The sequence below is a fragment of the Vombatus ursinus genome, unplaced genomic scaffold, assembly GCF_900497805.2.
Source record: "Vombatus ursinus unplaced genomic scaffold, bare-nosed wombat genome assembly UNPS02014791.1, whole genome shotgun sequence".
NCBI lineage: Eukaryota > Metazoa > Chordata > Mammalia > Diprotodontia > Vombatidae > Vombatus > Vombatus ursinus.
The window spans coordinates 73408086-73435550 of record NW_020954569.1 but is presented as its reverse complement, the minus strand read 5'-3'; the positions used below and the strand labels follow the sequence as shown (position 1 = coordinate 73435550).

The 27465-nt window shown below is 33.5% G+C and overlaps 1 protein-coding gene across 1 annotated transcript; it reads right to left on the bottom strand.

Moving 5' to 3' along the window:
- Positions 1–302: 302 nt before the first annotated feature.
- On the bottom strand, positions 303–27200 carry CUNH18orf54 (chromosome unknown C18orf54 homolog). The gene is made up of 7 exons (XM_027869117.1): positions 26900–27200; positions 25109–25861; positions 24655–24805; positions 21142–21244; positions 19446–19577; positions 2863–2924; positions 303–612 (listed from the first exon to the last, which is right to left on the bottom strand). Exons 1-7 carry the CDS (start codon positions 27198–27200, stop codon positions 495–497), a joined length of 1620 nt encoding a protein of 539 aa, XP_027724918.1. The 3' UTR covers positions 303–494.
- Positions 27201–27465: the final 265 nt, after the last annotated feature.

The following is a 27465-nucleotide window of genomic DNA, read 5'->3' as shown; positions in this document are numbered from 1 at the left end:
TTTGCAAATACCCTAAACCTTTAATATATGCTTTGTGAAAACAAAAATGATTATGCATCTTGTGAACACTGTAGCAATAAGCTTTCACCAAAATACTTTTTGTATTACATCACCTTAGAAATTTTTATAATTTTTCAAGCTTAATGAAATAGCATTCTGTTTATAGTAAGCAGTCTACTACTACAGAGAGATATAAGAAAATAGACTTCTTGTTGAGGTACTAAAACAGAGGAATAGGATATAGCAAAAAAAATTCATGGAAATCTTGAAGGAAAGAACAGAAATTATCCATCTAATGTGATTTAAACATTTACTAGCCTGAAAACAGGTAGGTTAGGCTTTATGATAAATCTCCAATTCTATTATTTGGGTATGCAATGAAGTTAGGGTGCAAAACAATGTCATTTTAAGAGAGCAGGACAATTTATGGTAATTACCTCTGAAATAACAAAAAAATCCATTTTAGCCCATTTGTGAGCATTTAAAAAGGAATCTCAATTTTTGTTGGTTAGACAGTTTTTTCTCTCTTCATTTTTCCGTGATTGTATTAGGTTTGATTTGCCATGGGTATCTTCAACTAGTTCTCTCAGACGGGACAAATGGTGCAAAGCCCTTTTTGAAAAAAATATAAAATACAATAAACTAACAAATAGTATACAGTGAATATTCAGTATATAGAAAATATATATAGCACAGTTCTTATATAAAATGAAATAACTAGATAATAAGTTAGACTACTTAATTTTGAACATTTTCCCTCAAATGAACTTCTTGTGTTTGTTTTAACTTAGTTCTTTAAAAAGGCATTTGAATACTATTTGGGACTAATAAATAATTTATCTTAGATTCTATAAATGTTGTGAATAATTCCAAGAACATAAATATTTTAATCTTTACAGTAAAATGGTAAGAGTTATTATCCCAATATTTAAGAAGTATGCTTTTGTATAGTTTCAGCAAATTGGTGTGAGACAATGTGCAAATACTGTAATTTCTTGACCCTAGTTGCTGCCTCTCTAGTAAAAGAAATAATGCGAGGCCCTTCTCGACTTAGCAAGAATATATTGAAGATTATTTAAGAAAATAAAAAATACTGTGTACTACTCAAAGGTAATACAGAAAAATAATAACTGTGCAAGTAGATACTCTCATTGAACCTCTAATTTTCTAGGTCTCTATTTTTCATTTGAATGCATGGTAGCATACATTCAATTATATGAAAATACATCATACTTTCTAGGGCATTCATATGTTGTTTACACCATCCGTTATTACTGTCACATGTCCCATTGCATACAGATGATGGGTCTCTAGGATTTTTTATTCTCCCAACGACAATTTCTTCAGTGACTTCAGTACCTAACTTACAAACTTCTCTCCCAAAACCTGCCATCATCCTCACTGATTTCAGTATTCATACTGAATACCCTTTGAACAGTTCCTTACTTCTTCAACTCCCATGGCCTCCATCTCCACTAAACTTCATCTGTACAAAGTGGAAATGCCTTAAACCTCAACATCACCCAAAACTACTCCAACTATTATCTGTTCTCATAACATTCTACCTTATCATATATTCATTTATCTGTGTACATCTCCCCTCCTTCCACCTCCCACACCCCATTGATAGCTCCTTTAATTCAGGGATCAGATTGGTTTTCATTACATATCAGGCACTGTGCTAGGTGCTGGGAATATACATTTCTTAAAAAGTGAAGCAGGTCCTTCCTTCAAGTAATTAATGTTTTTATAGGGGGAGACAACACATATAAGGAAGTGGTGAACAAGGAAGGGAGTTTTAGTTTGGGCAGTCACAAGAATGATGAATAAAGCCATAAGCCAATCATTTATCCTTTCCAGAAGTAATGATAGTACTGTTTTGATAAGATGTCTGGGTAGCTAAACATAAGGCCTGCACTGGATCTGGCTAGATAAAATGGGTTACATTCATTCACTCGCCAATAATGACATTTCAGACTTAGGGAGGAGAAATGACAAATGACATTGAGGGATAAGCTCCCCAAAATATCAAAGTGTAATAAGCAGACAAAAACTTGAAAAATCATAGTTGTTTGAAATTATTTTGCATAGGGACAAATAGCTCAAAACACCTCAATATCTACTGAAGGTTGTCATTTTATATTCCAGCACAGCATACTAAGTGATAATAATAATGATGACCTGAATCATCAAGAAAAGGACCGATTATGTTATATATGCTATCTATATGACAAACACCTATGTAATACACTGGTTAAAAATTTTTTTAAATAAAAAGTGATTAGAATTTTTTAAAAGATATTTCAGTATTTAGACAGAGGCAATTTAGTTTAGTGGATAAAACACTGGCCTCAAAGTCAGACCCATATGGGTATACATCCACCTCTATACAAACTGGCATTATGACCTGCAAAAAATGTCAGACATTGTCTCTGTCTTTAAAGAGATTATTAAAATAAAACTTGAAACAAAAAGCCCCATATGTGTATTTATTTATACACCATATACATTTAAATGTTACATATATCTTAGAGCCGTGTTTGACTTTTCCTTATACCTTATCACCCCGTCCTCAAGTTCTTTTACCAGCCCTCGTTGGTTCTATCTGGACAAGATCTCTCACAAAAATCCCAGTGCTCCATTTACATTGCCATTAGCCTGGTTCAGATCCTCATATTACATCTCACTTGGAAAATTACAATAGTCAACTAATTGTTTTCTCTTTCTCCAGGCTCTCCTTTCTCTACTCCATCCTTCACAAAGCTGCCAAAATCATCTTCAAATGCAGCCTCAGACCAAACACTTGACACTTACTAGCTGTGTGACCCTAACATTAATGTTTATAAATAAGAATATACTTACTTTTCAAGAGATTTAGTAATAGGAATTACATCTTCTTTTGCAGAACCTTCATCCTCTGGACACTATCAATAAAAAAAATAGCAAATCAGGTTAAATATTAAAATTTACAATATATAATATATATGTATGCATATGTACATACACATCTTTTGTATGTCTACATATATAAACATAATAAAAATTACAATGTGTATTTCTAAACAATGTGGTATATAGAATATTTTTGAACAAACAGAACCTTCAAAAACATCTGTTGATTTTCTGAAGCAATAATACCAGCAAATGAGGTTCAACAGTACAACAAAAAGAATGTTTTTTAGATTATTCATCTTTCCATGGTCCTAAGGCATTTTTGTGAATATCTGTGTCCAATCTGATTACACTGGTAGATCCTTAATTTTGTAATACAACTGTATAATTGCCAATCTAAGGAAAATTATTCTATTAGAGTTAATAACTGAAAATAAAGAAAACGTGTTTCAAAGTAAATAGACTACATAATTTGAATACTATATTGATCCAAATATTGACCATAATTTTCCAAAACACACCTTGTTTATAAAACTATAATTTTGGACAAGAGACCTAGTCATATGATTAAAGGCAATGAATACTTATTTTCCTCAAACCTGTCCAACCTTTTGAGTGTGCCAAATCTAGAATAATTACTGCTGAACCTACAAGTTAAGAAGTTAATGGAGGAAATGGAGCAATGGAGGGAAATGCCTCATTAAACAATACAAGAAACTAAAATACTTGATGCTTCCACCTATCCTCCCCATCCTCAGTCCACAAAGTAGTAGACAAAATAGTTTGAGCAATCTCCCAGGCTTGTGTTTCATATTCTAACTCTCCAAAGCGCTCCAAAGAGCACTGCCAAATTCCCCAATGACAAGGATTCATTCTAAGTTCTCCTCCCCCCAATCCACAAGCGGTCGAAAATATTGATGATGCTCAGCTATGGAAAGGACAGGGAATATAATTTGGGTGGGGAGAGGGGAGAGGTGCAGAAGACAAAGCAGTGTAGAGCTGGCTTGACGTCAAGGGGTTTTCATGTGAAAGGGAAAGGAGACCAGAAACCACCTAAGGATCAAGACTTTACCCTGGGCAAGGATCCAACCAGGGTCCCACACCCATAACCTGAGGTAGTGATGCACTAGATTCAGGGGTGTGTGTGGCAGAAAATACATCAGAGAAGTAGAGGGGGAAAGAGATAAGAGGGAGGAGGGGTACCAGAGACAAGCTATTCTGAATAGAAAAAAAGGCTAAAGAACAAAAAGTCCAAGAAAAAAAGGCTGGGTATAAGTATGGCTCCAGCACAGATAAAACAACAAGACTCAAAGACAGGAAAAATTAGTAAAAGCAAGTAAACAAAAAAGGACCATAAACACTGAACAAGTATTATACTACAAAGAAAAACCAAAAATACAAAATGGAAAAGAATACTACAGACTTTTCAGAGACCACAGAAAAACAGCAAGAAACTCCAGAAGTACTCAAAAGAGAAATCAAATAGTTTAAAGAAGGTAGTAGGGTGGTAACTAGATGGTGAAAAAAAGTTCTCAATACAGAATTACACAAAACAAACAGCAAAGCAGAGAACCTAAAGAACCTAACGGAAAAAGAATATCCTCAAAGTTGTAGAGGCTATGAAAAAACAATGGACATATTAGGAACTTTTCCACCAAAGTAGAAATAAATTTTGAAAAAGAAAAGCAAACAGTAGCTTTGACCAAACTAATTCTGTACAAACCAAACTGACCGACCTTAACAAAAGGATAAAAAGAAATAACTTTAAGGCTCATAGAATTCCCCAAAACATATATTACATTAAAAGACCTGAATACCATAAATACAGGAAACAATTCCAGAAAACCATCCATAATTTTTGAATACAGGCATTAAAATACTGATGGATAGAATCCACAGACTGCCAACAGAGAAAAATCCCACACTTGAAGCTTCAAGGCATGTAATTAGTTATATCTCAGAATTTCAGTACTAAACAACAAATTTTATAAGCAGCCAGGAAAAAGGGTCTTCAGCTATTTGAATAATTTAGAAGGATTCTGTAGCCAGAAGATATCAGACAAAAGAATAAGATATTCCAAAAAGCAAAGGATAGAACTGCCAAAAAAAGAAAAAAAAGGGTCAAGGACATTTTAAACAAATGCACAGAAGAGAAGGAAAGCAAGAAAATAGGACAGTTTTAAAAGCTATCTGTTGAATTTGTTAAATACTCAAAGGAAAAGCAAGCGGTGCATAAGTGTCATGGTTTCTTATAAAAAAAATCAAAGTAGTTCAAGTTGCAACCATAAATAAAATATCCTCCAAAGCTGAGTCTAATCATCACTAAAAAAAAAAGATGAACCTGCAACAAAATGGATTTCTTGTTGTTCAGTTGTGTCCAACTCTTTGTGACCCCATTTGGGGTTTTCTTGGCAAAGATACTGGATGATTTGCCATTTCTTTCTCCAGTTCATTTTTCCGATGAAGAACTGAGGCAAATAGGAGTTAAGTGATAGCTAGTGGAGTTGGGAACAAAATAGATGCATTTATCAAAAACAACAGGGTAGTACATTTGAATAGGACAGCAATTAAGAGAGAAATGCACAGAGATAGAGAAAAGGGCAAATACAGAATTAACTCAAGAGAGAGACACACACACACACACACACAAGAAACAGTAAATGTAATTAAGAAGAAAAGCCAAAGCAATTAAATAAATTCTATCTTGTTTATAGGCAATTGTTACCCCCCAAAAAGAAAATAAAGTTGGATTGAGAGGTAAAAGAAAAAAAAAGATCATCAAGAGACAAAAAGAATATATATGGTAAAGAGTTAAAAGAATCTTAAACATCATAAAGGAAGGATTAAGAGCAGTGGACATATTCATTGCTCCCATATAAATTAACTGATAGTTTCTCAAAAAGAATGTGGGGGTTGGGGACTTTTTGAAGTAGAGCAGAAGTAATGGAAGGGAATATCAGGATAGTGAGATTAAAAAGTATATCTCATGCTAGAAGAGCTAATAAAAGGCTTCCATTAAAGAATGTTCCCATGACAGTGGCAGTGGGGTGGGAGGGAAAGTGTAAGTCTGCGGTGAGAGTTAAGGGCTTTAAAATGGATTTTGTACAGGAAGAATAGCCACGACATGAGACTACTTTATCTAAATGTTATGCTATGGAGGAAAAGGAATTTATTTATATGTGCCTAGGATCGGCCTGCAGCCCCAAAGTGACAGAGAAGACATAGACCTGGATTTTAATTTTATCATAAATGAAAAGACACCTCCCAAAAAAGATGGGCCGATCAAAAAGTGAATGAACATATACAAGGAGAGGGAAATGGAGTGAGATCTATAAAAACAGAAAGATATAAATGGGAGTTTATATATAGAAGCTCTACCTCTTACAATATAAAATAAATAAGGAATAAATATGTCCAAGAATGGGACAACAGGATTCAGAATCAAGAAGAGGAAAGAAATGAAGAGGGAAAAGTGAATGAAAACTTTTTTTTATTAATTTAATTTTAGTTCCAACATTCACTTCCATAAAATTTTGAGTTCTAAATTTTCTCCCCCTCCCTCTTTTCCCTCCTCCCAAAGACAGAGTGTAATCTGATATATAGGTTCTACATATACATTGATATTGAACATATTTTCATATTAGTCATGTTGTAAAAAGGGATTAGAATCAATGGAAAGAACCACGAGAAAGAAGAAACAAACAAACAAAAAAAGAGAGCAAACAGTACACTTTGATCTGCATTCTGACTGCAGAGTCTTTTTCTGGATGTGGATAGCATTTTCCATAAAAGAAAAGTTTTTGGAAAAAGACATCACAATCTATCAAAAAACAAGTACTTACTGAGATGTGTTCTATGCCCTGGGATAGGTGCTGGAATAGAAATACAAAGGATGAAATAATCCCTACTCACAAGGAGCTTAGACTCTAATGAATGTTACTTAAGAATATTACTTAAACAAAAAGGTTGGGGATGGAGATGGATGATTTTGAATCACATGCTTACCTTGGCAGGGAATGGCAAGGATGAAAAAGGAGGATGGACAGATAAATAGAAAGCAAAATTAAATATTTAAGAAAGTATAAAGAACTTGGGATAGGGCAAATAAAAGAGAATAAGGAAAGGAAAAGCTTGTGAGAATACACGAGTACCAAATTAGTTTAATCAGGATCAAGGTACTGACTTATAAAGAGAGGATAAAATCAATACAAAAGAAATAAATGGAAGAAGACAAAAATCTCACAATAATAGCTTTAAATATGAATGCATTAAGTAACTCAATAAAATGAAAGAAAAATGGTGGAACAGGTAAAAAAAAATTCAACAATATACTGTGCTTAAAAAACACATTTTGAAAAAATAAAGACACATGGAACAAAAACAAGAAGCTTGAAGAAATTTAATATGTATCAGATGATTCCAAAGGAATCACAGTCATACTATCAGAAAAAGCAAAAATTAAAAAAAAATTTTTTATGAGGCAATTGGGGTTAAGTGCCTTGCCCAGAGTCACACAACTAGTGAGTGTTGTGTGTCTGAGACTAGATTTAAATTCAGGTCCTGTTGACTCCAGGGCCAGTGCTCTATCCACTGTGCCACCTAGCTGCCACTCAGCTGCTCCCTACATTATACTTTATTTTTTTAAAATTTTTTATTAATTTATTTTGATTTATCAATAATCACTTCCATATGCTTTTGAGTTTAAAATTTTTCTCTCCCTTCCTCCCCACCACCCTCCCTAAGACGGCGCACAATCTGATATAGGCTATACATATACATTCCTATTAAACATATTTTCACATTAGTGATGTTATAAGTAAAAATTAAAACCAATAGGAAGAACCATCAGAAAGAGGAAACAAAACTCAACAGAAGAGGAAAAAATAGCAATTCAACTTCCATAGTTCTTTCTTTGGGTGTGGATAGCATTTTCCATCACAAGACCTCTGGAGATGTCTTAGATCCTCGTATTGCTGGGAAGGGTTAAGTTTATCAATATTAGTCATCGCACAACATGGCTGTTATTGTGTACAACATTCTCCTGGTTCTGCTCACTTTACTCAACATCAGACCATACAAGTCTTTCCAGGTTTTTCTGAAGTCAGCCTGTTCCTCATTTCTTATAGCACAATAGTACTCCACTACATTCATATACCACAACTTGCTCAGCCATTCCTCAATTGATGGGCATCCTCTCAATTTCCAATTCTTTGCCACCACAAAAAGAGCTGCTATGAATATTTTTGTACACCTACATTTAAAGCAAGTATTCTTAACCTTTTGGGGGCCAAGAATATCTCCAGCAGTATGGTGAAGGCTATGGACCTGTTCTCAAAACTTTTTTAAATGCAAAAATTAAAATACATAGAATTATAAAGGAAAATAATTATATTTAAAGTTAACAAACTATTTAAAAAACGAATTCATGGATTTCCCTGAAATTTATCTACAGACTCCTGGTTAAAAACCACTGCTTAAAAAGAATCCTAGTCAGTGAACCAAAACAACACTAACATACTGGTACAAGATATTATAACATCTAAATTCATAAAGTAAAAGTTAACTAAACTCAAAAAGACATTGACAATAACACAGTAATTAGGAACTTTCAATGTTTTTCAAAACTGGACAAATCTAACAAGTATAAAGAAAGAGATAAATACAAAACTGAATGTACTGTTGGAGAAATCCTATTTGAAAGATTTATAGTCTTCTAAATGAGAAGATTAAAGAATACACATAACTTTTCAGAATTATATAGTACCTTTGCAAAAACAGACCAGGTACTAATTCACAAAACTTAAAAACAAATGTAAAAAAGCCGAACTACCAAATATATCCTTTATAGTCCATAACACATTAAAATGAATAATAATCAATAATTAATAAAAATAATTAATTACAAATAAGGGGTTATTATTGATTGCAACACAATTAATAAAATAATAATAACATAGGGAACACAAACAAAAGATTCAGATTCATTATAAATGGAGATTTAAGAAATCCTGAATAATAAGAAAGTCAAAGAACAATTTATAGAAAAATTAACAACTGTGATAAAATACAGTAACAGTGAGACAACATACCAACATTTTGGGGATGAAGCTAAAGCTATTCTCAGAATAAAAATTATCTCTCTGAAAAGATAACAAAATAAATGAGAAAATTAATACATTCAGCATACAATTTAAAAACTAGAGAATAAACAACAAAAAGTATAAAACACTGAAAATTCAAGAATTAAATAAAATGGCAAATATACTATGTAAATGCTTATCCCCTCCTTTCCCTCTCTCCCATAGATAATAAAGCTCTGTTTTGATTATATGGAAATTTCAGTGCTCTGTGTTAATATTTTGATATCATAGTAAGCTCCATATGGATATAGGATTTAGTTATAAAAGATCACAAAAAATAACTGGAGGAAAATCAATGGAAGTTTTCATGGCTTTGGCTAAGGGGAGAACTACTAACCAAATAAGAGATAGAGGAGAGTACAAAGGATAAAAGAGATGATTTCAATTACATGAAAATGAAAAGTTTTTTTGTGAATAAGATAATAAAGATAAGAAGGGAAACTTTCAATTGAGAAAAAAAAACTTTGCATCAAGTATCTTTGGTAAGGGTCTGATATCCAAGAAAGATACTATTGTTAATTCCCTACATAGGAACAAGAGTTCTTCTCTATAGGTAAGTGGTAAAAAGATATGATCAGGTCTTCTGGGTTACATGATCAACAAGATGGAGAACTAAACATTTTTTCCTGAATCCCTTGACCTCTCATACCTCTCCAAGTCAGAAATTATGTGCCACAGATAAAGCAACTTCAGTTGTCTCCATGATGACAGCCAGAAATCCAAAGTAAGATTAAAAAAAAAAACAAAAAAAAACAGGAACTGCCACCTATCCTGACCTCCTTCCTGGAGGAGAGAGCCCAGAATGGATAGTTCTGAATTTTTATTTCATGAAGAATACAGAGAATAGAGAGATACTAGATAATTATAAGGGTTATGAACCAGAGAATGAGGGTCTAGTTTAGAAAGAAAGAGAAGATATATAATGAAGAAAGTGAGAGAAACCCTCTCTGGGAAATGGTCACAAAAAAAGTAAAATTTTAAAAACTAACAAACAGGACTAATTGAAAAAGAAGAGAAAATCTACTTGACTCAGAGAAAAGGGGGAAGGAAAAGAATTAAATAATCAAATAAAAGTAGGAAAGAATACCAATGCCGGTAATTAATTTACATGTTCCAAAGATGCCCAGTATCCTAATTTAGTTTATCAGGGATATATTAATTAATCTATAAGAAGACATAGACAATAACATTATAGTGACAGAGATTTTAAGATCCCTTTCTCAGTTTTGGATAAGTCGAAAAGAAAGGTCAACAAAAAGGAAAATATGGAACTGAACAAATTGCTGGAGAAACTAAAGTTGAAACACTTATGGTGTATTCTAAATGGGACTGCAAAAGATTATACCTATTTCTCACCACCACCACACAGAACTTTTACAAAAATTGACTTGTACTAGAGCACAGAGATAATGAAAACAAACACAAAAAAGCAAGAAAAGGTAATGTATTTATTACAGACTATAACACAATTAAATTAGCCATTAGTTTAGGGACCACAAACAAAAAAACACAGACCTAAACAGAGATTTAATAATAAAATCCTACATAACAAATGGGTCAAAGAAAAAACACAGAAATGATTAATAGTTATGTGAAAGAAAATTATAATAAGGAAACAACATACAAAAATTTCTGAGACGCAGCTAAAGCAGTCCTCAGGGGAAATCTTATCTCTACAATCAAAAATTAAAAAACAGAAAAATGGAAGATTATTGAATTGAATATGCATTAAAAATTAGAAAGTCAACAAATTAAAAATAAAATAAAACCCTAAAATAAGCACAAACGAAAAGATATTAAAAATAAAAGGAAAAATTGGAAACAAAAAATTGAAATAACTAAAATTAAAAGCTGATTCTTTAAAAAGACTAACCTAATTAAAAATAGGGCAGAAAATCAAATTAATAAAGTAACAAATGAACAAGATGAAATCATAACAAAATCAGGAGAAATAAAAATAATAATCAGAACATATGCAGTTATATGTTAACAAAATTACAAACACAAAATAGAGGAATGCTTCCAAAACTACAAAATACTAACACTATCAGAAGACCAGATAGAGAGCTCAAAAAACTCACAAAAGTAGATGTAGCTGTTAAAAAGCTACAAAACAAAACAAAAAAATCCTGGCCCTGATGAATTCATAGAAGAATTTTATCAAATTTTCAAAGAACATTTAGTACAAATACTTCACAAATTATTCTCAAAAATTAAGAAAGAAAACACTCTACTAGAATCCTTTTATGAGATAAATATAGTCTAAATACCTAAACCAGGGAAAGAAAAAACACAGAAGGAAACCACAGGCCAACATCATTCACGAATCAATATTCATTTAAATCCTGTCAGGCTACAATAATTTATTCAAGAAATAATTTATTATAACCAAGTGGGACCAGGGATGCAAGGGTCATTTTGTTAGTAACGTAAACGGAAAGATTGGTGATTCAATTTTTTTTATTCTTCTACTTTACTGAAGCTAATATCACTATTAGATTTTTAAAAATTAATTCTCTGGGGATCTCTAAGTAAATTATTATATCATCTGCAAATGAGATAACTCTCTCCTCCCTTCCTGGGCTGATTCTCTAAACATCTTCCTACTTATGTTTAATAGTAGAAATATTTTAGCATTATTTCCAATTTTAATGGAAAAGTTTCCAGTGTTTCTCCAAGTCAAGAAGCATTTATTAGGCATCTACTATGTACCAGGAATTATGTTAAGTACTGGGCACATTAAAAAAAGGCAAAAACAGTCCCTGCTTTCAAGGAGCTCACAGTCTAATGGGGAGACAAGACAGAAACAACTATGTATAAACAGCATATCTGTCTATATGTGTGTGCATATACATATACACACATTAATGCATACATATATAAACATACACACATACATATGAATATATATATATAAGTATACATATATATTTATTTATATATGAGATAATTTAGTGATAACGAACAGAGGGAAGACAGTAACATGAAGGAGGATAAAGAGACCAAGGAAAGGCTTGTGAAAAGTGAGATTTTAGCTGCGACTTGAAGGAAACTAGGAAAACTAGGAGTAAATGAGGAGGGAGAGCATTTCATTCATGAGTAATAACCAGGAAAAATGTATGAGTCCAGAGATGGAATGCAAGGAAGCCAGTGTCACTGGACTGAAAAGTATTTAGGGGTAAGGATGTGTCAGATTTCCTACTGGAAATGCAGGAAGGGGCAAGTTATGGAGGGCTTTATAAGCCAAACAGAAGTTTTTGTATCCTAGAGGCAATAGGAAGTCACCGGAGTTCACTGAATAAGGAAAAGACATGGTCAGACCTGTGTTTTAGGAAGATCATATTGATAGGTGAGTGAAGAATAAGCTAAAATGAGGAGAGACTCAAGGCAAGGAGGCCAACCAGAAAGCTACTGGGAAGAGTCCACATGTGAGGTGAGAAGAGCCTGCATCAGAGTGCTAGCAATATCAAGACAGAGAAGGGATTATAAATTAGATGTTTTCCATTATAAATAGTGCTAACTCTTGATTATAGGTTATATGATTTGATCATATTAAGGAATAGTGATTTTCATTATTTGCATTTTAGTGTTTTAAACACAACTGACGTGTTTTTTCATAGTTTTTTTCTGCCTCTATTGATATAATCATGTTGTTTTTATTACTTATTATACAACTGTGGAAAACATTTTCCTACAATTGGAAAATGATTACATTCCTGGTAAAGATCCACACTGATAAAAGTATATCTTTTAACAATAGCTCTATGGTCTCTGTTAATATAGTTAATACTTTTTTTTTTTGGTTAGGCAATGGAGTTAAGTGACTTGCCCAGGGTCACACAGCTAGTAAGTGTCTGAGTCTGGATTTGAACTCAGGTCCTCCTGAATCCAAGGCCGATGCTCTATGCACTGCACCACCTAGCTGCCCCTATAGTTAATACTTTTGCATCAATATTTATTAGTGATATTGATCTATACTTTGTTTCTCTGCTGTCTCCCTCTCTGGTTGAGGTGACAACCATATTTACTCCAAATAAGGAATTTGGAAAGTACTTTCTTTCTACATTTTTGGTTAAGTTTTTGTAGCAGAAGGGTTAATTTTTCTTCAAATATCTGATAAGACTTCAATTTTAAATCAATCAGGCTGTTTAGGTTTTCCATTTAATCTTGTTAAATTTGGTATTCATTTACATTCCTCTATTTCAGTGTGGTATGGTGAATAGTCAGTTCTGAAGCCAGGAAGACCTGGGTTCAAGGCCTCCCTGCCCCCGATCTTCCTACTCACACATATACTGGCCACGTGACCTCAAGATTCTCAGTGATCTCTATTGAGCCTCTCAGTGTTCCAGGCAATTCTCTAATTTACACTAATTTAACTTGCAGAGAAGAAGCTGACCTGCAATGGTAGAGGAAGTTTCCTCAGCTAGGAGCTTCCTATACTAATGAAATCACAGATGACAATCCACTATCTCTACCATTATATCTATAGTCTGTTCTCCTTCCCTCTCAAAATCCAGTCTTCCTCTTACAACCTGTTAGCCCAGGCTCCTACTCACTTCAATGTATTTGTACTGCTATTTTTTTTTTCTTGTTATTTAACCTACCCTTGCCTGGCTAGACAACTGTGAGGATCAAGAGAGCCCCACTCCCAGCTCTATGTTGAAATAAACTTCTCCCAAGGTTAAGTAATAAGTTCCTCTTTTCTTCTCGCCTGAGGTATTTCTTTATGGGGCCAAACACACAGAGCCAAAATCTTTGCCTCCCTTTGTTCCTTACTGACACCAAAGGGCTCACAATCTGTTCTCCTTCTAGAATCTAAGTCACTACAACTCTGAAGGACTTACGATGAAAAATGCTATCCATTGCCAAAGAAAGAACTGATGGTGTCTGAATACAGATTGAAGCATACTATTTTGTTTTTATTTTTCTTGAAGGTTTTTTTGTCTACGTTTTTCTTTCACAACATGACTAATATGTAAATGTTCTGGATTAACTACACATGTATAACCTATATCGAATTGCTTGCCTTCTCAACGAAGGAGGTGGGAAGGGAGGAAAAGTAAGAATTTAGAACTCAAAGTTTTAAAAAGAATGTTAAAAACTATTTTTACATGTAATTGGGGAAAAATAAAATACTAAACAAATTCAAGAAAAACAATGTAATTCACTAGATCATAACATAGAACTTTTAAATTTTTCAAATTTATTTCTCATTCTTAAATTTCTTGTCTTCCTAAAATTGCCCACTTCTAGTTTTCCCAATAGGAATGCTTAAAAATCATGAACTCCTTTAAAATTCCTCCTTAACTTTTCAGGATAAATTATTCTTGGGTATAAACCATTTACCTTTACTTTTCAATATTCCATATTTTCCAATTTCTTTTCCTTGCTATACAACCCTACACAATTCTAGCTGAGATTCCATGATACTATTTTTTTCTTTGACAAAGCTTTAAACCTGAATAATTCCATCCATGGGTATTATGACTAAGGCTTTTCTCTAGTGATGATAGATGTAATTTTATTAATTTAGACTTTGAATTCTTATTCTAATGTGTCTGAGAAATCTTCTTTATGATTTCTTGAAATTCACTTTTCTTCTTTTCAGGCTATCCTACTGCTATGTTAAGATTTTCCACAATCTCTTCTAAGCCATCAATTCTCCCTGTGTTTCACTAATAGTTCTAACTATGTTTTGTATCTCTTCTTTCACTATTTTGATTAGGCCATCTGACATCTCTGAGACTGATCATTCCTTTCTCTTTTCTCAACTTCTAGTTGCATAGATGTGAATCACAGTGTGTGATTGCCAGAATCAGCAACTTAGAATATAGAAAATCCTGGAAACTCTCTCTACTATCTATAAATTAGCAGTTAAGTATGAGGAAATTACCTGAAGCATTAAGGAGTTAAATGACTTGCCCACTGTGGTAGGAATAACATCTACTAAGGTCCCTGCCATATGGGCTGGGCTAGTTTTTTCCTAAAAGACAAAAACGCTGTGGATAAGCCTTGATTAGTCCAATGTACTGGGGCTCATGCTGCTGAAGTGGCTTCCTGGTCTCCTGAAGCACACAAAGGCCTGCCCACAGGGTCAATGACCATTAGATTTACAGGATATTCCACTGCTATTCAAGTTAACATGCCTTTCTGACCAGACTAATTTTTTTCTTTATAGAGACAGAGACCTACATCAACACTGTGTCCTTGCTGAATATTCCTCCTATGCTTTGGCTAAGTAAACCTCAAACTGAATCAATTTGTTCCAATTAGTAAGTTTGGCCTACAATTAGCCATACAGTTGGTGGGATTCAATTACAAGAGGTTTGTAGTTCTCAAAGTGAAGTAATAAAATGAGGAGGGAGCCATCACAAGTGAAAGGATTGCCCAATACAATAACTTGCAAGTGTTGCAGGGAAGCCCTAATAACTATGGAAAGCCACCTTCTCTCACCCAGCCTGCTAGATGCTAAAGGTAGCTAATAGAGGATAAAAATATCCTGAGAGAGAGCATTCCATAGTTATTATTAATGGCCCTAGAAAATTAGAAGGTCCAAATAAGGAAAACAAAAGTAATCTATCTTTGCACAGAAACTAGACATTGCTCTTGCTTTTTAAGCACCGTGTCCTAAAGACACAGAATGGTTAATGGATTTGATAATAGCAAGAATAAAAGGAGTAATATTCACAGGGGTTGGGGAGGGGGGCCATCAATAACAGGCAAGAATTATTGTCTCCAACCCAGAGATTGAACTGGAAAATGGAAGCCTGTTGAAATCAATACTATAAGAGAAGAGAATAGGAAGGAGAGTATTAGAACTGGGAATCCTCACTGGTGATAAGAAAGCGTCAGGCTTAGCCAACTACTACCATCACTACTTCTTTCCATCCCACTTTCACCAACATGATTTTCTCCACAAAGGGACTGGAGAGTTGAATGAGCTTTTACTACCAAGGAACTTGGACAGCTGCAGAAGTTTAAATAATCTGACTGGCCAATGGAACAATGGTGGCTGAAAGTGTGGTCTGAAGAAGCCAATTCAGTGGTGTTATATCAGACTGGGGAACATTAAGAGAGGACTGGATTTTGCACCAGTAAAATCAGTTAGAGGCCCAAGATGGGGACCATCCTTTGTCTCCTAAATGAAGCCAGTTCCCCAGGGGGACTCCCAGAGAGGAGATGTCTTGGGTGATGGAGCGGAGAACAGTGAGAGGAGGGTGGTACAAGGCAAGTCTCAGTATACTTCCTGGCAAAGGGTCAGGCTACATACAAAAGCTCTTAGCTACCCTTACTGAAGACCTGTAATGAGAATTGGTGACTATGTCAGAAGTGTATTTATCTGCACTGTGGCCATGATATTCCAGGTACTAACTGTAATCACTTTACATTGGAATATTGAAAGAGGCTGTCTACCTAAACAAAAACTGTATTCTTGGGGCAGCTAGATGGCGCAGTGGATACAGTGATAGCCCTGGAGTCAGGAGGACCTGAGTTCAAATTCGACCTTAGACACATAACACTTACTAGCTGCGTGACTCTGGGCAAGTCACTTAACCCCAGTTGCCTCGCTAAAAAAAAACAAAAAACAAACAAAAAAACCAAACTGTATTCTTGAAGTATATCCTTTCCATGCCACAGCTAAATAAATCTTCTTTTGTTGAGGAAAATGAAATAAATCTGTGTATATTCAGAAACTAGACACTTGCTTTTAAAGCACTATGGTCTAAAGGCAGAGAATGGCTAATAGATTTATTAGTAATATTAAAAATAAAAGGAGTAATACTGATAGGGTTAGAGGTGGGGGCCATCAGTGGCAAGAAGGAAGTATGGTCCTCAAACCAGAGATTGGACTGGAAAATGGAATTCTATTGAAATCAGCACTATAAGAGAAGAGAATAGTTAGCATTTAAGAGCATGCTATGTGCCAGGCACTGTGCTGAGGACACCAAAGAAAGGCAAAAAAAACTATCAGTTCTCAAGGAACTCACAGTCTCACCAGAGGATCTGCAAATATCATAGTGTGAGGGAGCAAACAAAATGCTGACCCTATATATAGGAAAGGGTCATAGGCTGACAGCAACTGCTGGTCTCACAATGGACAATTCTCAATGAGGCAAGATCTGGATGAAAACTAAGTCATTACTGTGGATTTTAATGCTACCAAAGGAAACCTTTACAGAACTAGACAAATAACAACATTCATCTGGAGGACCAAAAAAGTCAAGAATTTCAAGGTCAATCATAGGAAAAATAGAAATAAAGGGGACATGTCTATCATCATTAGATCTCAAAATAAAGAACAATAATCACCAAAACTACTTCATATCAGTTAAACAGAAAATTAGATCAATGGAACAGATTGAATAATAGAGGCAAATATATTAATTAGCCTACTATTTGAAAACCCAAGAACTCAAATTACTTGGAGGAAGACAAATAATCTATTCTTAAGCAAAATACAAATTAAAAGAACTTTCAGGTATTACCCCCACAACCTTCAAATTGATAATGGTCACAAAGGATAAAAAATAATCAGTGTTGGAGCTAGAAAACAATCTAGAATTATTTGAGAAAAGTTACTAAATTATACCTATGTTCTGACCCATCAATCTTGTTATGGACATATACCTCAAGGAGGTTAATAACTGAAAGAAAAGTACCATACATATCAGGCTGTTTAGAGCAGCACTTTGTATAGTAGCAAAAAACTGAAAATGAAATGCCTATAGATTACTAGTTGTGTGACCCTGAGCCTTAGTTTCCTCATCTGTAAAATGAGCTGGAGATGGAAGCAAACCACACCAGTCTCTTTGCCAAGAAAATCCTAAATGGGGTCATGAAGAGTCTGGCACGACTAAAAAATAACACAGTAGGTCTAGTTATGCTTACTTCCTATATAGTCTGACTATAACTCCAGTGCTTATAAAAGCACTGTGTTACTTAAGCTCCTTTTATCTTGAATACATAGTTTTTAGAGATTACAAACTTTTCAGCATCTACAATTGGGTCCTGGGGAAATAAAAGATTTGCAAAGAGAATTAATATGCTTTGATTTACTCCTCTTACTGTCATTTTAAAACTGTTTCTGACACACAGGTGTTCTAATTTAAAACAACAACAACAAAGTGTCAACTAGTACTTATGACAGAAAGCAGATCTATAAAGAAGCCCAAGCTACTGAATTTTAATAGTTAATTAGCTCAATTATTTCAAAGCATAAATTGGCAGCTAAAAAAGCAATGCAATTTTTCCCTACAGTAAGAGAAACATTATTAAAGATACATGAGTCTAAGAGGGTGGCATCATATAGTTAATGCTGGTTTACATTTTAAAAAAAACTGAGATAAAAAGGATCAGCCAGAAAATATAAAAAGATGGCTCAGTAATATAGTAAGAGTGAGAAATAATAGAGACTTCAAGGGCCATTTGAAGGACTATCATATGGAACGGGCACTAGACTTGTTTTCCTTGGCCCCAGAAAGCAGAACTAGGAGTAATAAATAAAAATAGTTAAGGCAGATTTAAAATTGATATAAGGTAAAACTTCCTAACAATTAGAAACATCCAAAATTAGGGTAGGCTGCCCTAGGAAGTCTTTTAAACAGAGGCTGAATAACTTTAATTGAGGATGTTCCAATGGGGATTTTTTACTCAAATATGGACTGAGCTAGATGACTTCTTAGATTCTTTTTAATTCTGAAATTCTATGAAGATGAAGAGGTGGCAGGCTAGTAGGAAATGGCTGCAGCAATCTCTTGGACATCTTAATACAGTCCTTGGCTCAGGTACCAACTATGGCTGATCAGACTTAATATCATAAATCTGACTGTGTCCCAAACTATCAAAAATCCTATGTAAATAAAGAGTCAACCATATCCCTCACATGATCATCATAACAGTCAAGCAATTTCACCCACCTTTCCAGATGTTAGGCTCTTTCAAGATATAGATGACAGGTTGGGTCTTACATAGCCACAATCTGTAGCTCCGGCAATAGATCCTGAACATTTGCAGTCTATTTTTTGGGGTACCTTCTATTTATACCAACAGTATAAATATTGATTTAAATATCAACAAGTTAAAATCTAAAGCAAATATACCACAATTTTATAAAATTTTTGTTATACGTTTCCATTTAAAAAAAAGCATAGTAAAATAAACTTAAAACTAGGTTACTTTTCACTTTTCATATTATTTCATTACATTTATTTCCTTATGATCATATTTCCCTAATAAAAATATAAGCTCAATGAAGTTTATTTTTTCTAACAACTGACACACTGCTCTAAACAGAGCAGGTGCTTAATAAATGTTTTTTAAGTTGAATTTACTGGATATAGGAATAAAAACTAAGGGAAGACTTTTTTAAACAAGTTCATAGATCTTAAAAAAATAAGTCAAATATTTGCTTACTTGTTTAATCTCTTCATCTTGCTCAGCATATGTATACCGATTAAAACTTTCTTGCACTGCTTGAAGGTTAAACAACATTTGTTTCAGAGCTTCAACTGGACCATGATGTTTACCTCCAGACAGCGTGCTTCTCTAAAACCAAAACATTTGCTTGACCTTCCAAAGTCATATAGCATTAATTAAAAAAATTCACCTACTATTTTTATCATAGAATTTTAGAGCTGGATCAGGACTGCAAAAATCACCTCATCCAACTTCCCTATTTTATCATTATTTATTATCACTAACAATAACAACATATACTAAAATAATTCTTTGCTCTCATAAAAGTGCGTATTACCTGATTGTCACAACCGCCCCATGAGGTAGGTAGGCAAAATATTTTTATTCCCATCTTAGAGATGAGGAAATTGAAGTTCAAAGACTTTGTTCAAGGTCACACACCTAGTAAGTTAGTGGCAGTCAAGACTAGGACATGGGTTGTCTGACTTTCAAGTGGTCTATTATATCAATATTTCTGGATAAGACTTGTGTTAACAGTATTTTAAAATTCATCCTCAATGCCGCCTAATAATACTCATTCCCTGATTCTCACTGCCTTCACTAACTGCAGAAACCAGACAGCTACAAAACAGGATTGCCTCTGCAATCCAATGTCTTTTAAATTCCTTTTAAAAGTCTGTGATAATGATCAAGTCATCATTTTCTAATTTCCAATGGAAGTGTTAAGTGCTCTAAATAGCTAGCTCTGTCAACAAAGTGTGGAACAGGCCAGTAGAAATGAAAAAAGCAAGAATGACTTAACAACCCTTTTCCTCTGGTACTCAGAATTTAGGTAGATGCTAAATAACTGTCCTTTTAGCTTTTAATAAATTGAGGAGGTACACAAATTAAGGAAAAGAAACACTGAGTCATTCCTTATCTTTACAAAAAATTTTTGGGCTGGGAAAAACATCATCAACAAACATTTATTATGCACATATTATTGCACTTTGAGCATAATTCTACTAAGGTTAATGGAAAGATTTTTAATGATTTCTGTGGAAACTATCAAGAGGAGGGAATCGATACAAAACCTCCTTAAACAGTTTTGAGACACAAATCTCTAAATAGTCATTTTTAATTTAAATATTAATCATAATGTGTCAAGAAATGTGACTTCAATGTATATTTGCAATGGCTAGAATAGTAGTTTCATTGTCACATTGATCAAAGCTGAATTTTCATGTTCTATCTATAATTTTTGTTGTATACTTGGTTTCTCATGTAATAACTGTGTACAATGTTTATAACCACTTCATAGGATTGGTGCACAATTTATGATTTGAAATTATTATAAAGCTTTAAAAAATATGTCAGCAGCATCTATGATTAATATGATGCCAAATCCTTGGTCAGAAACATAATATCCTAACGATAACACTGTGACAATAAGAAAATAAAATTCACTTTACTAAGATTAACTATCGAACACTATTTCCAGGAATTCAGCAAAACAATGAGTCTGTTAGTAGAGTTATAATCACAGTTCTTACACATTTTATAGTATCTTAAAGAATCCTATTAATTAAGTTGGGATAAGTTCTGCTCACTTTTAAAATAACTTAATTGTGACTCAAGGGAAACTCATCCCAAACAAAAAAACTAATATTGTCACAAACCCCTTTCAAGTTAATAAAAATTCAGCTTTACTTACAGGATTATCCTTATTTAAACAATCCTCAAGGAACTCATGAACACGTTTCACTTTTATGACTTGTTGAGGTCTTTCACCACAATCCACAGGCACAGGTGATTTACTAGATAGAAATACAGGGTAAACAAGTAATCCTACCATCTAGGAGTATAATTATAGTAGCCACAAATTATGGTAAAGCCTTACTAATTTCAAACTAGAAACAATGATATAAAATACTGAAAAAATATAAATTAGGAAAGGCCATTTTAAGAAGAAACACAGTTTTATTATTTCTAAAGACAGACAGCAGTTTAAATTAAGTTGACAAATCTTTGTGGACATTCTAACTGGGTAAATGGATATATCTAATGATCTTTTGAACAGTACTTCAGAAATCGACTTTGCACAATTAGCATGCAATATGAAGATGGAGCTGCTTTAAGCAAAGTAACCTTGTTTGCCTCTGTTCACCTATCAAAAAAATCCAAAAGAGTGAAGTTTGAATTGATAAGTACATGTTACTGAAGATGCTTTCAAAAGCTCAGTGAATATGGAATGGGGTTGGAAAATCATAAGGGAAAGAAGAACGATGTGCTTCTTTCATATATTTTAAAAAAACCTTATGGCTTTCAAATTCTCAAGGTATAAACATAAAGCAAATATATTGATTTGGTCTAAGGCAACTTGGATTCTGGAAGATCTGGACAACTTACTGGCTATGTGGCCCTGGGCAAGTCAGTGATAATAATAATAACTAGCATATGCATATATACGTATAAAACACATAATATATAATGTTATAATATTATATATATGTATATATATGTAGCAATTAAGATTCTGCATACAGCTTTAACTAAGCTATCTCATTTAATCCTCACAAGAATCCTGGGAACTAGGTGCTATTATTATCTTCATTTTATGGATGTAGAAACTGAAGCTGAGAAGTTGGCTTAACCTCTACATTCCTCAATTTCCACATCTTTAAAATAAAAGAGTTAAACTCTGTGGTATCTAAGGCCTCATCTAAATTCTAAAACTATAATCCTATGATTTCTATGTCACATATAAAAACAATTTCATCATTTTAGTGTCACATTGTTCATGTAAACAAAAATGGGAGAAGAAACACAAAAGAATTTAAGTCAAAATTCTAAAAGGCATCTAGAATCTGTAGAAGGAGTCTCTGAAAACAAACATCTAAAATCTGGTAATTCAATATTTTTTTACATTATACTGGTAGGCAATATAGTTTAATTTTAGATATTAATACCAAATCTGTTAGACACAAACAGACCTTTCCCTGTACCAGCCCCCAAAGTGTATTCATATCTTACAGCCCAACAGGTTAATTTCCCAAATATATTTTCCCAGAGTACCTGACAATCCCAGGCAAATGTCCTTGTTTCACATGAAAGCTGTCCTTTTCATAAAATTTCAAAGCCAACAGGGACTTTAAAAGGTGACTGAATTCAACCTCCTGTTTTCACATACTTCAATTACTAATCATTCCCTCATACCCTGTTTTCAAGACAATCATTCCATACTTCTTTAGCCTTTCTTTATTTTTAAAATCAAACTGGTATTTATGGAGTAACTACTAAATACTTAGAACTATACTAGGCTATGAATTAACCCTACTGCCAGAGGGATTGGCCTACTTTCTATTCCTTCTCTTTCCCTGGAAACAGTTCTTGAACTTTCCCCCTCCAATATTTGACTACACTGTTCCCACTTTCCAGAATGCCCACCTCCCTCCTTCAAGGCCTAGTTCAAATCTCACCTTTATAAAGCTTTCCCTTATCCCAACCAATAATAATCTCCCTTCCATGCATTCTCACATCATTTATTATCCATACTACTTATTCGTTTTCTTTTTATGTGTAATGTTTCCGTTTAAATTGTAAAATCCTTGACGGCAACAAATTTACATCCTACACAGCACCTAGCACAGTTCTTGCACATAGATGCACAAAAAATAGATACTAACCAAAAGGCAATTACATTCTGTTTTAGGTGTTCTTAACCTAGGATCCATGAACTTATTTTTAAAAATTATTTTGATAACTGTATTTCAATATAATTGATTACCTTTGTAATCCTATATATTTTATTTTATATATCTAAAAACATTATCCTGAGGAGCCTATATGCTTTATCAGATTGATACAAAGGTCCATGACACAAAATAGGTTAAGAACCTGTTCTATTTGGAGAAGATAAACACAGTGTAGAACTAAGTGAGAGTCAGCAGCCCCGTTGAGAAAAGCAAATGCACATACAACATCCTTTCCTATTCAGATTAACAATGGTTTCTTCCTTCTCTATTTCCTTCATTCTTATTATTTATACCTTATGGAGAATAGGAGAATATATAACAGAGTTGTATAATATAAGTTCTAAGTCCACAACAAAGGAAATAAAGAAGGAAAAGGTTATAGAATCACAGATCAGAGCTAGAAGGGCTCTTTCTGTATTTATGACTGTTTCTCCACTTAAAGTTTCTTTTATTGAAGTCATCATGCTTGGCCTTTACAAAGTGGGCCTCTTTCCTCCAAAATTATTAATTAATAGTTATTAATATGTCCTATTATTCTTTATACCCACTGTAATCTCTTCATACCCCTGATAATACATGAAATGTCAGATAAAGGCATCTATAAAATAAAGTCTTTGACTACTCCTTCAAAATAAGAGAGAATGAGCTTATTTTTGCACCTTCTGGAATGAAGAGGTGAAAAAAGTAGAAATTATATGTTATATGGAGTTATAAGACATTACATCATCTTGTGGTACAAATAAGAATCACAATTTAAAATATAGAAGACTTAGTGCTAAAGGTATACAATTATCACTTTTGTGTTTATATACAGGGCATCCTAAAATCTTAGTCAGACTTCTGGGTCATTCTGCATAAAGTTCTTTTATCTGAAAAACCGTTCCCAAGGCAAATTTCCTTAAGTCCAAATCTGACCACATGACTTCTCTATTCGTTCCAGTAACTTAATGCCTCTATGATAAAATATAAATTCCTCTTTAGCTTTTAAAACCCATCACAACCTTGTTCCACTGTATTTTTCCAACCTTACTCCCTCTCTGATATCCAGCCAAAATGGCTTTTTCTCTAGTTCAACAACATATTCCATTTCTCAGTTTCCATGCATTTGCACCAAGATACCATGCCCCATGCCTGGAATGCACTCGTTTCTTCCACCTCATAGAGGCCATCTTTTCCTTTAAGATGGAATCTAGGCCTTATCCTCTGGATGAAGGCTTTACTGATTCCTTGACTGTTAGTGCTCTCCCTCTCAAACTAACTTGTATTTAACTATTTTATATGTTATAAGTATTTACTAATTTTATATTTATGCTGTATATTAGAAGGGTATTGTGAATATAGACAGTATTCAGTCTTTCTGCGTGTCTCCCCAGGGCCTGGCACATGGTAAGTGCTTAATGAAGACTGGTGGATTAATTTCTATTTTTTCCCATCTCAACAACACATTCCAATAATCATTATTGCTTACTCACAAAGTAACTGAAGTATTTTCCCATGATCTTTCTGCTTCTAGTTTATCTAGCGAACAGGGACTGACATCATTTTTCATGGTACTTGATAATCCTTCAGAGGAATGCTCTAGAGTTCTCTTGGCCTTCAGGATAAGCAATTCAATTTTGTCATCTATTTTTTTTGAAAAATAAAATTAGATATTTAAGAAAAGTAAAAATACAATATTGTTACTTCAGAAAGATAAAATATGACTCAGATCACAGATTCACACAATTTGAAATGTGTATAAGCAGTAATAACTTTTTTAAAAACAAGTAATGTTAAAATGACATTTTAGAGAAACAAAAATGAAAAAATGCATTCAAAAGAATATGTAAACTGAATTCCATAAAGGGTTAAACATAAAAGTCCCTACATGTTATTAGCTTGTTTCTCAGTTTTAATAGCAAAATTGTAAAAGAAAAGAAGAGTTACCACTGAATGGCTTTTTGGATTGCTCTGAGAAAGGCATACTCTCATACTGAAACTGACCAAGTTCACAACTGTGTTTACAATTAACTAATACTTTGTCACTCCTGGAGTCTGAAATGCTACAGTGTGAACGTTCGTAACAATCCAATTCAGGAGAAAACTGAGTTTTCCTTTTCTCCATATAATTGTGTTGTTCTTTTTTTTGCATCTGAGAACTACTTTGACTTGAGGAATCAGGTAACAGATCTTGATCGTGTAGCCAAAGTGGATAACTGTAATCAGGAATACTAGTTATCCCTGACACATTAAGGTCAGACTTCTGGCTAGTAAGCCATCTTGGGTAATTTTTTCTAGTATGATGCTTTGAATTTTCTTTGGGAGAAGGCATCCCTGAAGAATATTCTGATGATGCAGAAACATATTTGCAATGTTTATTTGAAGTATTTTTTATCACACCACAATGTTTTTCATTGGTATCTGAGAATAGAATAGGAGTAAACAAGTCCTTATTTCCCACAGGATTGCAAGGATCTGGAAAACTAGGATTCCTTTCATTTTCTGATGAAGTTTTTTTAGGAAGTTTTCTGTCCTGTTTGCTATTTTGATGTAGTGATCCAATATAAGTATCAATAGGCAGTGATCCATCTGGTGGAAAATGTACTAGATCATCAGTTGTTAGGCTAATAGAGTCTATGTCACTAATCATCTGGTTTTTACAAGATGATTTTGATCTTTTGTAGTCGAAGTCTTGAAAACCTAAAAAAAAACCATATTGCATATTTGTGCTTATCTTTATGTTTCATATGTAAATATAATTACAAAAGTAGTTATGATTAAAAAAAAACTACCTTGGTTTTTTTTTCCCCTTCTCTCCTCCCCCAAAACACTTTACAAGTAAAAATAAAGTTATCTATGTTTCACAATGACATCTCACCTCTTTGTTTTTCTCACTGTCATTCTCTTGCCTAGTATGTTTCCTTGTTTTGCTTATTCCAGTTATTCTCTATTCTCTTTTTCTCTTCCCTAGGTTTTTTCTGTTTCTGGTTATTTTACCAGGCCTTTTTCTTTCACTCTCTGCTTTAAAGCCTCCCAGTCTTTAAATGCCCTCTTCCAGTCCCCTGTCTATGTCAAATGAAGAAAAGTACCTTTGATTTTTCTGGAAAAGACTGATGGATCAGGCCAAGGATTTGGGAGAGCAATATAATTTTAATAACAGCAAAACTATCCTGGATTAATTGAACACTTAATTTTTATCTTAACAAAACTGGTGTGGGATGAGGGAAAAAAAGCACAGAATCAAAGAACTATTGAATTAGAAAGGAATGAGAGATCATGCAATCCAAATTATGTTTTAATAGATGAGGAAATCAGGAGCAAAGAAGGTAGGTTAAATGACTTGTTCAAGGTTGCTATTAGTGACCAGGTCAACAACAAAATCTATTTCTAGTTCAGAATTCCTTCCTGTACACAGCAGGAAGGTAATCAAATATGACTCACTCCCTTAAATTACCCAATGTATTTTATCCTATAGCTTCCTCTTTCTAGTATCAATGAAAAGGATCATAGAAATGTCAAAACTCAAAAAGTTATTAGAATCAGAGTACAATGTGCTCAAAAAGAATCTACAACTGAAAGAGCTTGGGAACCAAAAAATTACATAATGATTTTATGCAAGATCAGGTTTTGTAAAATAATTCTTATCTAGCCTCCCCACAAAAACTAATCTTCTAAAAGTGCAATGCATAAAATTATTATACATAGTTAAACACATAGCAAAGTATAATGAAAGCATACCATTTGGGGGTTTAGAAAGAAATCTGGAGAACTTGGAATTCGGACCAAGGTTAAACTTGCTAATACTTTTATCATGAGATATACAATTTAGCTCAAAATCATCAATGTAGGCCTGTAATGCCTGAGAAGCAGAGGTGTAAAGCTTGTCTTTATATTTTATAGAGTCACCAGAGTTAGAGGAATTACTGCTGTTCAAGCTGCAACTTGCTAGAAGAGAAGATACTGTAGATATAGGAGAATAAACACTGCATTTTTTCATTGGTTTTGCCATGGTTTTCTCAAAATGGGCTCTTATTTCCATTCATCTTTAAAACAAAAACAGTAAACACACAAAAAAAGGTACATGAGATTTGAGTTCAAATAATACATGTAGCTACACTAATATAAGCTAAAAATATGTTATTATTCCTTAATCTTAATCTTTTTTTGTGTCACTGACCCTTCTGGCATTCTGGTGAAGCCAATGAACCTATTCTCAGAATGTTTTTAAATGGATAAAATAAAATACAAAGGAAATTATTATTGAAATACAGTTATCAACATAGTAAAAAGATAAGTTCATAGAC